Source organism: Trichoderma aggressivum, assembly GCF_033847375.1.
Source record: "Trichoderma aggressivum f. europaeum strain CBS 100526 chromosome Unknown scaffold_021, whole genome shotgun sequence".
NCBI classification, from domain to species: Eukaryota; Fungi; Ascomycota; class Sordariomycetes; order Hypocreales; family Hypocreaceae; genus Trichoderma; species Trichoderma aggressivum.
The window spans coordinates 24,837-38,909 of record NW_026946387.1 but is presented as its reverse complement, the minus strand read 5'-3'; the positions used below and the strand labels follow the sequence as shown (position 1 = coordinate 38,909).

The 14,073-nt window shown below is 46.9% G+C and overlaps 1 protein-coding gene across 1 annotated transcript in view; it reads left to right on the top strand.

Annotated features, from left to right (window-relative positions):
- Triagg1_5702 (uncharacterized protein) overlaps positions 1 to 14,073 on the top strand; it is a gene marked incomplete at both ends in the record, with an annotated part of 50,808 nt that overhangs the window by 21,585 nt on the left and 15,150 nt on the right. The window contains one exon of the mRNA XM_062900246.1: positions 70 to 14,039. Within this exon, the coding sequence (XP_062755215.1) occupies positions 70 to 14,039 (13,970 nt within the window). The remainder of the gene's footprint in view (positions 1 to 69; positions 14,040 to 14,073) is intronic.

Sequence of the window (14,073 nt, the reverse complement as noted above, 5' to 3'; positions counted from 1 at the left end):
TTATTCAAGAAAATCACGTTAATTGGGCTTACTTGGTACCATCTTACATTCGCACAATTAATCCGGCAGAGGTACCCAGCTTAGAAGTAGTCGCTCTGATGGGTGAACCGGCTACTAAAGATGTATACAATGCGTGGTTCGGAAAAGTGCGTCTATTTAATAGTTGGGGCCCTACGGAGACTTGTGTTATCAGCTCTAGTCATGAGTGGAAGTCAGCGAATGAATCGCCGTCTGTGATAGGGAAGCCATTAGGTGCCCGCTGTTGGATTCTTGATACACGGAATCCAACCCAATTAGCAGCCACTGGTATCGTTGGCGAACTGGTCGTTCAAGGCCCAACACTTCTACGTGAATACCTAGCTGCTCCAGACAAAACCAAGGCGTCAATAATTTATGACTTGCCAAACTGGATTCCACGCGAAGCACTTCCAGGCTACGACCGACTGTATAAAACCGGCGATTTTTGCTTTTACAATCCAGATGGGAACATCGAGTACTACTCGCGTCAGGACACACAGATCAAAATTCGCGGCCACAGAGTTGAGGCTGGAGAAATAGAGCACCGGGTTTCACAAGCGATGGCTGTTGATCAGGTTGCAGTGGAACTAGTCAATACAGAGAGCGGAAGTACACTGGTCGCATACCTCTGTTTCAATTTGGATTATAAACCGATATCTTTGACGGCAACCCCCGATGAAATCTTTATTCCGCTCTCAGACGACATGCAGCAGTTAATATCTATCGCCGTGGCACAGCTCAAGACAACTCTAGCCCACTACATGGTACCCACAGCGTTCATTGTCTGCAAGTTTATGCCATCCATTACCTCTGCCAAGCTGGATAGAAAATCACTTCGACAACTCACAGCACTGCTTAGCCGAGACGAATTAGCAGCGTACTCGCTATCCAACACGGTGACGGCAAAGGAATCACCGGCAACTGTGATGGAGTGGCGTGTTCAGTCTCTGTGGGCTGAAGTACTAGGTATTCCTGCAGAATCCATCGGTCGTGACGACAACTTTGTTCAGATCGGTGGTGATTCCCTGGTGGCAATTCAAATAGTTTCAAAAGCTCGAAAGTTTGGCATGTCTATTTCTGTCAAAGACGTGTTTGATGACCCAAGGTTATTTGCTGTTGCTTCCAAGATAACTTTGACTGATAGCTGCACTATAGCATCTGACGAAACAGAGCCATTTACTCTGCTCTCTCAATCAACCCACAAAGCTCTACTGCGTGGCGACGCGGATTTACAGTGCAACTTGTCAATGGGACAGACGATTGAAGATGCATACCCTTGCACTTCATTACAAGAGGGTCTTATGAATATAACTATGAGACAGCCAGGCGCTTATGTGGCCAAGTACTGCTTTCGCTTGGCAGACAAAGTTGATGTTTTGCGATTTATTTCAGCATGGGACCGAACTGTCGAAATTTGTGCGAATTTACGAACAAGAGTCGTAATCCTGGAGAACTCGGCCATTCAAGTCGTCGTTAAGAACGGATGTCAGTGGAATGACGAAGAGACGACCTTGTTGCCTGTCCACAGCCAACGAGGTCTCGATGTTGATTATGGCTCGCCACTCTGTGGGTATTCTCTGATTGACTATGGTGGTGCCAAGTATTTTTGCCTCAAGTTGCATCATTCAGTCTTTGATGGCTGGTCCCTTCGGTTGGTCATGAGTACTTTGCACGCCAATTACGATGCCACAGATGTCTCTCCGCTCCCTTCGTATTCTCGGTTCGTCAAGTACAACCTGAATATGGACTACGCTGCATCTGCCGAATATTGGACAGCTCAGCTGGAGGGTGCGAAATTAGCAGCTTTTCCAACAGGTGGCGAAGGATATACAAACGACTCAAAGAGGCAGATAAAGCTTCACACAACTTCAGTCAGCCTTAAACAGCTACCCAATACTTATATCACCAAGGCAACAATTATACGAGCAGCATGGGCAATTGTGCTAGCAAGATACAATAATGTGGATGATGTATGTTTTGGTTCCAGTGTCTCTGGTCGCCATGCTGCAGTTGCTGGCATAGAATCCATCCCCGGTCTCGTGGTCGCCACGGTCCCTGTTCGTGTCCGGATAGACAATCAGCAAGCTGTGTCGTCATTCCTCAAAGATATACAATACCAAGCTGCTGATATGGTTCCCCATGAGCATTTCGGGCTGAAGAATATCTTAAATATGAATGACGAAGCTAAGGCTGCTTGCGCATTCAAAACCTTATTCATTATTCAGCCGGTTCAACAAATGAATCACGAGAGCAGTTTGTTCAACTTTACGACTGATATTGAGGGTAACAGCAAGGAAGAAATGCTTCAAAATTATCTGAACTATCCTCTTGTTGCCCAATGCATGCTGGCCGAGGATATTGTTGATCTTGACTTGTATTGTGATTTATCAGTGGTTCCTGAGCACCAACTACAGGGTCTCTCAAACACGTTCAAGCACGTAATTGAACAGCTGCTTACCGCAAATGACATTCCATTGTCCCAAATTTCAGTTGAAGCACCTTGGGAGTATGATTTTGCTTTTGCAGCTAACGGGAATCCGCCCGTTACTGTTGACCGATGCCTTCACTCTCTTATTGAAGAGGAAGCAAAAAAGCATCCAGATACATTCGCTGTGCAAGGATGGGACGTCAACCTTACCTACCGAAACCTGGACGACTGTGCAAATAGGCTGGCCCACCACATCATCAACATTTTCCAAGTTAAAAGTGGTGATATTGTTCATGTCTGTTTCGACAAATCGGCTTGGTATATCGTCGCTGTTTTGGCAATTAACAAAGCCGGCGCAATCTGGTCGCCGTTAGATCCCAGTCATCCTACCCAAAGATATGAGCAAATTATCCTACAGACCAACTCATCATTAATCTTGACATCTTCGACAAACACTTCAAAATGTTCAAATTTGGCACGCTTTACTCTTGAAATTTCATCTGAATTTGATGAGACTTTGAAGAGGGGTGCAAATGTGCATCGGCCTGATGTTAACGTATCACCCACAGATGCTGCCTACATTATCTTCACTTCCGGAACAACAGGAATGCCCAAGGGCGTTATTATTGAGCACGCATCAGTATGTACATCGCAGATGGCTTTGGCTCGGAGAATCGGCGTTACGAATGAAACCAGAATGCTCCAATTTGCCTCCTTTGTCTTTGACGCATCAATATTTGAGATTTTCGCGCCTCTCTTTGTCGGCGGTTGCGTATGTATACCATCTTGGGACGACCAAATGAACAACTTGACGGAATATATGGCTAAAGCCTCCGTAAATACCTCATTTTGTACTCCGACTGTGGCACGTAGCTTGAGGCCTGAAGAAATACCTAGTCTGGAGATCCTTGTTGTCGGTGGTGAGGCTGCGTCTTCCGATGTTATCCAAATGTGGCATGGGAAGTTGCGACTCTTCAATGCCTGGGGCCCAACGGAGATATGTGTCATCGGTTCTATACACGAATGGGCAGATTCAAGCGATTCCCCAATGACTCTTGGACGACCTATTTTAGGCAATTGGTGGATTGTAGATCCAAATGATCCCATGCGACTGGTTCCCACAGGATGTGTCGGCGAGATTGTATACCAAGGACCGACTATCTTCAGGGAATATTTGGCCAGTCCATCCCAGACGCAAGAGGCTATAGTATCTTCGCTCCCGGCGTGGGCACCTCATCGTGATGTGAGGGGCTGGAGTCGGTTTTACAGAACGGGTGACTTAGGACGTTACAATTCAGACGGCACCATGGAATATTTTGATCGAAAAGACACTCAAGTTAAAATTCGTGGTCTTCGCATAGAGCTTCACGAAATTGAACATCAAATATTTTCACAGCTTCCTGGGGCTCGTCAAGTTGCAGTCGACGTTCTGAAACGGGAAGAAGGATCCCATCTAGTGGCCTATTACTGTTTCAGTAATGATACTATTCCATCGCATTTAGTGGCCGACACCGAGAATAATCACATATTCTTACCCTTGCTGGATGACATACTGCCTCAGATCCTTGAACTTATTACCAGTCTCGGGGACGTTCTTCCCCCATACATGGTCCCCAAAACGTTCATCCCTTGCAAACAAATGCCGATTGGCACATCAACCAAACTCGACCGGAAACTGCTTGTGCATATGACTGCATCACTGAATAGGGAAGAATTCGATTATTATTCGCTTGTTGACAGTAGCAAGAGCCCTCCAGAAACTGCTATGGAGTTACAGCTGCAACAGCTTTGGTCTGACATTCTACATATTCCAACTGAGTCGATTGGAAGGCACGATAGCTTCCTTCTGGTCGGTGGCGATTCTATGACAGTGATCATGCTTGTCTCTGCTGCTCGTGAAAGAGGTATTATTATTAGTGCTAGGGATGTCTTTCAGGATGCTCGGCTTCTCAGTGTGGCCGCAAAAGCCCAATGCATCAGTGGTGATGATCTGGAGTCTAGCCCTACTGAACCATTCAGCATGTTAACCCAATTACAAAAAGATCTGCTTCTTACCAACGACAATAAGTCTTCCATGGGCTTATACGGCAACAAGTCGTCCATGGGCTTATACGACAATATGACGATCGAGGATGCGTACCCTTGCTCAAAGCTCCAAGAAGGCCTGATGGCATTAGCTATTCAAAAACCCGGTTCATACATAGCCAGATTTCATTATCGCATTTCCAAAAACACAGACCTTGTGGAGTTCAAGGCTGCTTGGGAAAAGACTATTGAGATGTGTCCGAATATGCGAACTCGGATTATGCACATCGATGGGTACTCCATCCAGGTCGTGATAAAAGATGATGTCGAGTGGGACTCGCTAGATACAGATACTAGATCTCTAGATGACTACCTTGACGCCTCACGACATATCAGGATGGAATACGGCTCCAGGCTGTGCCATTATGCCCTAATATCTCATAATGGCGACGTGCACTTTGTACTGACAATGCACCATGCAGTATTCGATGGATGGACAATGCGCTTGGTACTTGAAACACTGGAGAACACCTATCAAGGGCTTCGGGTCAATGAGCTGAAGCCGTATTCGCGATTCATTCAATATACTTTAGATATTGATTACCAATCGGCAAGCGAGTATTGGCTTGCTCAACTTCATAACGCAAAGAAGGCCAGCTATCCGAACAGACTGGCTTCGAGTGAGCAACCTGCTGGCTCTAATAATACCAGACATTTCGAATTCGAGATACTGATGCCCAAACTCTCTGCCAATGTCACAAAGGCGACAATTCTACGCGCGGCCTGGGCGATCGTGCTTGCTCGCTATTGTGATGCTGATGACATTTGCTTTGGTACAACTGTCTCGGGTCGTCAAGCTCCGGTTGCTGGATTAGCGGAAATGCCTGGTCCAGTTATTGCGACGATTCCTGTTAGGATTCACTTAGATCGCCAAAAAGATATATCTGGATTTCTTAAGGATATTCAAGCGCAGGCATCTGAAATGGTTGTATATGAGCAATTCGGCTTGCATAACATCGCCAAGTTGAGTGAAGATGCGAAAGACGCTTGTGACTTTTCCAGTCTCCTTGTGATCCAGCCCAGACAGATTTTGTCGCATATCAATGGCGATGAGCAGGCCCTTCTTGTTGCACAATCTGACGATGCAGCTGACGAAACATTAGAGAGCTATTTCACTTATCCTCTCGTCATTCAAGCCCACTTACATGAATGTGGTGATAAGCTCGTTTTCATATACAATAAGCTTGCTATTGCCGAACAGCAGCTTATTACGCTCTCAAATCAGTTGAAGCACGTTATCTCTCAGCTCTTTTTACGTCCTGATGTATTATTAAAGGACCTCTCCATTGCATCTGAGTGGGATGTTGAGCAGTCAGTTAAATTTAACCCAGAGGTGCCAGAAATTATGGACACTTGTGTCCACACACTTATCGAAGCCCAAGCTCATAGTGAGCCTGAAGCTCTGGCAATCTCGGCTTGGGACGGAAATTTGACGTATAGACAACTTAACGAGTCCGCAAATCGACTTGCTCACTATCTTGTCAAGAACTATAATGTTACACCAGATAACCTTATTCACGTCTGTTTCGAAAAGTCGGTTTGGCATTTTGTTGCTATTATTGCAATCAACAAAGCGGGTGCTGCATGGGTTCCATTAGATCCTTCGTATCCAGAGCAGAGGCTACGACAAGTGATAAGCCAGACACGCTCTACACTGGTATTGACATCATGCCGTAATGCAAAACTCTGCTCGGGCCTTGTCGATAACGTTCTGCAAATTGATGTTGAACTCGATAAGGCCTTAGTTCTGACCGAAGATGGCCACAAAGGCCCAACTGTTGCTGTTACTCATCGACACGCGGCATACGTGCTTTTCACCTCTGGAAGTACCGGAAAACCAAAGGGCCTGGTCATGGAACATGGTGCCGTTTGTACGAGTCAAACAGCTATTGCAAAGAGGCTTAACTTGACATCTAATGTTCGGATGCTACAGTTCGCTGCTTTCGTGTTCGATCTCTCTATTGGTGAGATTGTAGGGCCTCTCATCTCGGGTGCCTGTCTATGCATCCCGTCGGAAGAAACAAGAATGAATAGCCTAACACAATACGTGAATGAAACTGGGGTTAATTGGGCGTACCTTACACCTGCTTTCGTAAGGGCTTTTGTTCCAGAGGATATGCCTGGCCTAGAGCTGTTGCTATTAGCCGGTGAAGCTGTCCCCCGGGAGGTGCTATCCACCTGGTTTGGAAAAGTCCGTCTCGTCAATGGCTGGGGCCCTGCTGAAACCTGTTGCTTCAGCACCCTCCATGAATGGTCCTCTGTGGATGAATCGCCACTTGTTGTTGGTCGGCCTGTCGGAGGGTTTTGCTGGATTGTGAACCCAGAAGATCCTCAGCAACTTACACCGACTGGTACATTGGGCGAAATTGTTATACAAGGCCCTACAATCCTACGCGAATACCTTGCTGATATCGAACGCACCAAAGACTCAACTGTATACAGTCTTCCACAGTGGGCGCCTCAACCAGACTCAGTGCACTGGAACAGGTTTTACAAATCTGGTGACCTTGGCTACTACAATCCTGATGGCACCATAGTTTTCAGTAGCCGCAAGGACACGCAAATCAAGATCCGCGGGTTGAGAGTTGAACTAGGCGAAGTCGAACATTATGTGCACGAAACACTGGAAGGCGTATGCCAAGTCGTCGTTGATGTGTACCAAAAGGAGGGCCGGTCTAATCTCGTATCGTATATCTGCTTCAACGATGAGATGAAGAATCCATCCGCCGACGGAGAATTCACTGCGACCGGTCTATTTGCACCTATTACGGATGATATGCGGCAGAAAATCGCTATTATGCTAGGTGAACTCAGGATTACATTGCCCCAATACATGATCCCTACCATGTTCATCCCCTGCGATTTTATGCCATCCATCACATCTACCAAGCTAGACAGAAAGGCTTTACGCCTTTTGATGGCTTCTCTGGATGACCAACAGCGAGCTCCATACAATCTTCTCAACACCCAGAAACGCAAGCCCGAAACTGAGATGGAAATTAAACTACAGAGGCTTTGGGCGGAGATTTTGAGCGTTCCTGTGGACTCTATAGGTCGAGATGATAGTTTCCTGCAAGTTGGGGGGGACTCAATTTTGGCCATCCAGTTAGCCTCTCGCGCTTGGGAAATGGGAATTTCTTTCCAAGTAAAGGATGTGTTTGACGACCCGAGACTCATGGCACTGTCTTCGAAGGCTACAAAGACTAAATATGATGCTGAGACACAAGTGACACGATTCAGCATGCTGTCTGATAATCTCAAAACCGAGATTCTCAGTGATGATATTCGCAGCCAATGTTGCCTGTCCACCGAGGATGTTATCGAAGATGCCTATCCATGCACTTCGCTACAGGAGGGGCTGATGGCCCTGACTGCTAAGCAACCCGGATCCTACATCGCAAATTATGTTTTCCGACTTCCTGGCCATGTCAACGTTTCTCGTTTTATGGCCGCTTGGGACCAAATGGCTGATATTTGTTCTAACTTACGGGCTAGGATCATCCATCTGAACGGAGAGTCTATCCAAGTCGTTGTTCGAGGTGGCAGCCAGTGGAAGCCTACAGAGAATCAGTCACTGTCTTCTATTCTTGAGTCGTCGAAAACTCTCAAAATGACCTATGGAACGCCCCTATCTTCGTGTGCTATCATACGCGAAAGCGATACAGCTTATTTTGTGTGGTCAGCTCACCACTCCATCTATGACGGCTGGACGATGCGAATCATATTCAGCACATTGTATTCGGCCTACTACCGCGATACAATACTTCCTGTTAGACCATATTCTTCCTTCCTCAATTACTACTCGAAATTGGATATCAAAAAGGCCACGGACTTTTGGATGGAGGAGCTAGCTGGAGCCAAGCGGGCAGAATTTCCGTCTAACCAACGTGCTACCTCTTCTGCCATGACTGATGTCCACCACTCAAGCATTGTTCTTCCAGACTCACTTGATCTTTCTGTTACGAAAGCCACAGTTGTGCGTGCAGCCTGGGCACTAGTCCTTGCCCGGTACTGCGATAGCAACGATGTAACGTTTGGCACTACCGTCTCAGGTAGACAGGCCCCAGTCCCAGGGGTTGAGTCCATCGCCGGGCCAATGATTGCAACTATTCCAGTCCGCGTTCGACTTGACAAGCAGGCCTCAACATCCCAGTTCTTGATGGATGTTCAATCGCAAGCATCTTCTTTAATTCCTTTTGAACAGTTTGGTCTTCAGAATATTGCCAAGCTAAGTCCAGATGCAAAAGAGGCCTGCGACTTTTCGAGTCTTCTCGTCATTCAGCCGCCAGTACATGACCCATCTGGGGGAGATGATGGGAAAGCTCTCCTTTTACAGAGTGATATTGAGCAAGAAGAGACAGAAAAGGCTATGCAGGGCTATTTCAATTATCCTCTTGTTATCATTAGTAGCATTGGAGAGCGTGTTATCCAACAACGACTGTTTTATAACTCCGCAATTCTCACCAACCTTCAGATGGAAGCCTTGTCGCATCACATTGAACACGTTATGCAACAGCTTTTAAGAAATAGCGGCATGCAGAGGGATATCTCTCTGATTGACTCTTGGGACCTTGAGCAAGCCATTAATGCATCTCGCCTTCGCCCTGCTACAGAATCATGTACACATTGGTTGATCCAAGAAAAGATTAAGGAACAGCCCGAGGAAGTTGCTATTACGTCCTGGGATGGCAAACTCACTTATGCCCAACTTGGGTCTCATGCCACTTGCTTAGCGGTCAAGCTACAGGATCTCGGTGTTGGACCTGAGTCACTGGTTCCTATATGCTTCCATAAATCCAAGTGGGCAGTGGTCTCTATGATAGCTGTTCAAATGGCAGGTGGCGCTTTCATTCCTCTTGACCCTGGCGCTCCGTCAGCAAGATTACAGGGCATTCTACAGGACACAGGAGCTTCATTGACCATTGCTGACCCGTCTAGCCAAGCAACATTACAATCTCTGGGTGTAGAGGTTATCACTGTGTATGACGAAATGATATCTGAACTGCCCAGCTCGGTTGTTCTACAATGCGAGGTGCAGCCTACCAACGCCAGCGTTGTCTTATTTACATCCGGCAGCACAGGAAAGCCCAAGGGCATGGTCATTCAGCATAACAGTCTCTGTTCATCTAGTGATGCCTATGGATCTGACCTGAATATTGGACTCGGCACGCGAGTGTTCCAATTCTCTGCATATACATTTGACGTTGGTGTTTTAGATTGCCTTGTATCACTTATGAGAGGTGCCTGTATTTGCATTCCTTCAGATCATGATCGCCTCAATAACCTTGCTGCTGCTATTACTGCATCTAAAGCTAACTGGGTTTTCCTTACGCCAACTGTCGCTGATTTACTTCATCCAGTCGATGTTCCTACCTTAAAAACCGTCTGTCTCGGTGGCGAAGCCATAAGCAAGAAATGTGCTGAGAGATGGGTTAACCATGTGGATCTTCATGGACTTTATGGCCCAGCAGAGGCATCAATTTGTGCATGGAACTCTATGGTAGGGAAATCTGGACGCTCAACAAATCTTGGACACCCGATTTCCAGTGCATTTTGGGTTGTTGATGTCAACGACCCCAAGTCTCTAGTGCCACTTGGCTGTATTGGCGAGCTTCTCATCGAGGGCCCAATGCTTGCTCGGGGTTATCTCAATGTGTCTGCCGACGTCGCCGCCAACTGGATGGACGGAGTTGACTGGCTCCCCGGCAGCAACCAATCCAGGAGAGTTTATCGTACGGGCGATCTGGTGCGACGGAACGCAGATGGCACATTTGATTACCTCGGCCGTAGGGATACCCAGGTCAAGCTCCACGGTCAACGTGTTGAACTAGGAGAAATTGAGGCCTGGATCAACGAGCTCTTACCCGGCAACATGGCTGCTATTGTAGACGTTCTGAAGGACAATGGTACTACTGATACCCTATTGGCCTTCCTTTGGTATATTGAGGAAGCAGCTAATTCATCGACTCGCCTCATGCATTTTATCTCCGATGAAGCGCGGGCCACTATCCTGCACCTAGATACATCTCTGAGCACGATTTTACCCCCGTATATGATTCCTTCATCTTACCTTATATTTAGTGGCAAGCCAGAACAAACCGTAACCGGAAAGATCAATCGGAGCTCTCTTACTAGCCAAGCCCAGCATATTACTGCTGAAGAGCGTCTACGCTTTGCTCCTGATACTAGCTTCCGCGTCCTACCTACTACACCCATGGAATTTAAGTTGAGAGAGCTTTGGGCCCAAGTTCTCCGCATCAACTCAGAGGATATTTGCAAGAATGATAGCTTCTTACGGCTTGGTGGCGACTCAATATCCGCTATCCAGCTGGTGTCTAGGGCTCAACAGCAAGGACTTAGCCTGACAGTTGCTATCATTTTCCGAAGTCCTCGACTCGAACAAATGGCTAATGCCGTCACAGAGAATGACTCAGCTTCATACAATGAGATTCAGCCGTTTGGTATGCTTCCGATCAAGGAGTCTGATGTGATTTTGGCTGAAGCTCAAGCACAATGTACGATACCTCCCAGGTCCATCATCGAAGATGCCTACCCCTGCACCAAGCTTCAGGAGGGTTTAATGGCGTTATCTGTCAAGCAACCTGGCAGTTACATTGCCAAATACCTCTATCGCCTCCCTGATCACGTTGATTTGGCTCGATTCAAGTCAGCGTGGAAACAAACTTTAGACATTTGTCCCAGTTTGCGGACGAGAATTATACACACTTCGACTAAAGCCACATATCAAGTCGTGTTGGACCAAAGTTCTAGCTGGGAACCTCTCCAATATCAGGATTTACAATCCGTTCTACGATACGCTAAAACTATGAACATGAGTTACGGCACGCCTCTGTGCCAGTTTGCATTCGTTAGAGACGAACAAGAAAATGTATTCTTCTTCTGGGCCATGCATCATACGGTCTTTGACGGTTTATCTATTCAAGTCATCCTCAATATCCTACACAAGGCGTACCTTGGCGATGAAGTTCCCGCCACAACGCCTTATTCGCGATTCATTCATTATCTTCTTCAGACAGATAGTGAGGCTGCCTCCGCGTATTGGAGAGACCTCCTACATAATGCCAATCATGCCCCGTATCCTCCTCTACAAAGCACACATGATAAGCCTACGGCAACATCTGTTCTTGAGACTTCTGTCGGCTTCATCGATACTAAAGAACTCAATGTCACAGTCGCAACCGTTGTTCGATCCGCTTGGGCCATAGTCCTTGCTAGGTATTGTGACACAGACGATATATGCTTTGGTACCTCCGTCTCTGGTCGCCAAGCTCCTATCCCCGGAATTGTTAACATGGTAGGACCAGCAATTGCAACCGTTCCGGTTCGCATCCAAATAGACCGTCACCAGCTTGCATCAGAATTTTTAAACGGTGTCCAAGAGGCAGCAGTAGAAATGATTCCATACGAACAGTTTGGTCTGCAAAATATCTCAAAGCTAAGCCAGGATGCCAATGAGGCATGCCAGTTCTCAAGCTTGTTGGTAGTTCAACCAATGAGCCATATTTCTAATAGTGAAAAGAGCAAGACTTTGCTTGTCTCTGCAGATACGACTGAAGAAGGGCTTTCGGATACTCTGGCGAACTTTTTCAGCTACCCTCTTATTGTACAAGGTCACGTTTATGAGGACGAATTGAGAGTCGCAATGGCCTATGATGGAAATGTTTTGACTGAACGTCAAGTTCAAACGTTATCTAACCAACTTGGTCATGTTATCCGCCAACTCACATCCAGTGATGCCGTTACTCTTAAGGACATTTCAATAGCATCCTCCCATGATTTGGAATTGGCTATTGCTTCAAACAGTGTTATACCGCCGGTCGTCGATTCGTGTATCCACGAACTGATCGAAACCCGAGCCCAGATGTGCCCTGATGCACCAGCAATCTCAGCCTGTGATGCGGAACTCACATATAGCCAGTTAATTGAGGCTTCAAACAGGCTTGCATACCATCTCATTCACACTCATGGTGTAAAGCCTAATGACCTCGTCCATGTCTGCTTTGAGAAGTCCGCTTGGTTCTTTGTGTCGATTATTGCGATTAATAAAGCCGGTGCTGCTTGGGTGCCTTTAGACCCCTCTCAACCTGAGGAGCGATTACTCCAGATTGTCCATCAGACAGAAGCTCGGGTAGCGGTAGTGTCGCCCAGAAATACGACGCTTTGCACCAAATTAGTCGAAAATGTAATAGAGGTCACAGCTCAACTTGACAGACAATTGAGTTTATCTGTGCCGAAGTTATACGCGCCTCATCTAGCTGTATCGCCTTACAGTGTCGCTTATATCATTTTCACCTCAGGGAGCACCGGAACGCCGAAAGGTGTCGTTATGACACACATGTCTTTATGCACTAGCCAAACCGCTTTGGCTGAGAGACTCGGCATGACCTCAGAAGTGAGAATATTGCAATTTTCGGCTTTCGTTTTTGACATGTTCATTGGCGAGACAATGACATCGCTGATCTCCGGTGCCTGTGTTTGCGTTCCGTCAGATAGTGAACGAGTGGAAAACCTGGCTGGCTTTATTAACAAGAAGCGAGTGAACTGGGCTTTCCTAACGCCGACTTTTGCTCGTACAATCCAACCAGAAGATGTTTCAGGCTTGAAGCTCCTCCTAGTTGGCGGTGAATCTATCCCTCAAGACTTAGTTCTCAAGTGGTATGGCAAGCTACGTCTTATTTGCGCCTGGGGTCCCACGGAGAGCTGTGTTATTAGTGCTGTGCACGAATGGACTTCTGCTGAAGAGTCCTCTCTTGTCATTGGCCGTCCAGTTGGTGGTTTCTGCTGGATTGTTGACCCAGATATGCCGCATCGCCTTGCTCCAATAGGCACCGTCGGTGAAATCGTTGTTCAAAGCCCAACACTGCTACTCGAATATTTAAATGACCCCGAACGAACTGGGGCTGCATTAATTCCGAAACCAGCTTGGGCTCCTCAGCCTGATTCTCAGCATTGGAATCGATGCTATAGATCCGGAGATCTATGTTTCTACGACCATGATGGCAACATCGTATTCAGTGGCCGTAGAGATACACAAGTTAAAATCCGCGGTTTCCGGATTGAACTTGGGGATATTGAACACCACATTCGCAATCAATTAGACACTCCCTGTGAAGTCGCCGTGGACGTGTTGAAAACTACTGCTGGAGCAAGCCTGATAGCTTTCATCAGCTTCAATATTGAAGCTAATGCGTCCATTGTTGACTCCGGTGCTGATATATTCCTTCCACTCGAACCTGACACGGAACACAAGTTTAGTGCTTTGCTTGGCCGTCTGAAAGCTCTGCTGCCCCCATACATGGTTCCGACGAACTTTGTTCCTTGCCAATATCTCCCGTTTACAACATCGACAAAGTTGGACCGGAAGAAGCTAAAGACTATGGCTTCCAACCTTAGTCCAGAGACTCTTGCTGAATATGCACTCTCCAAGTCAGAGAAGCATAGTCCGAAGACAGAGATGGAACACCGGCTACAGGCCATATGGGCCGCAGTATTAAGTATACCTGCTGCATCTATTAGCCGTG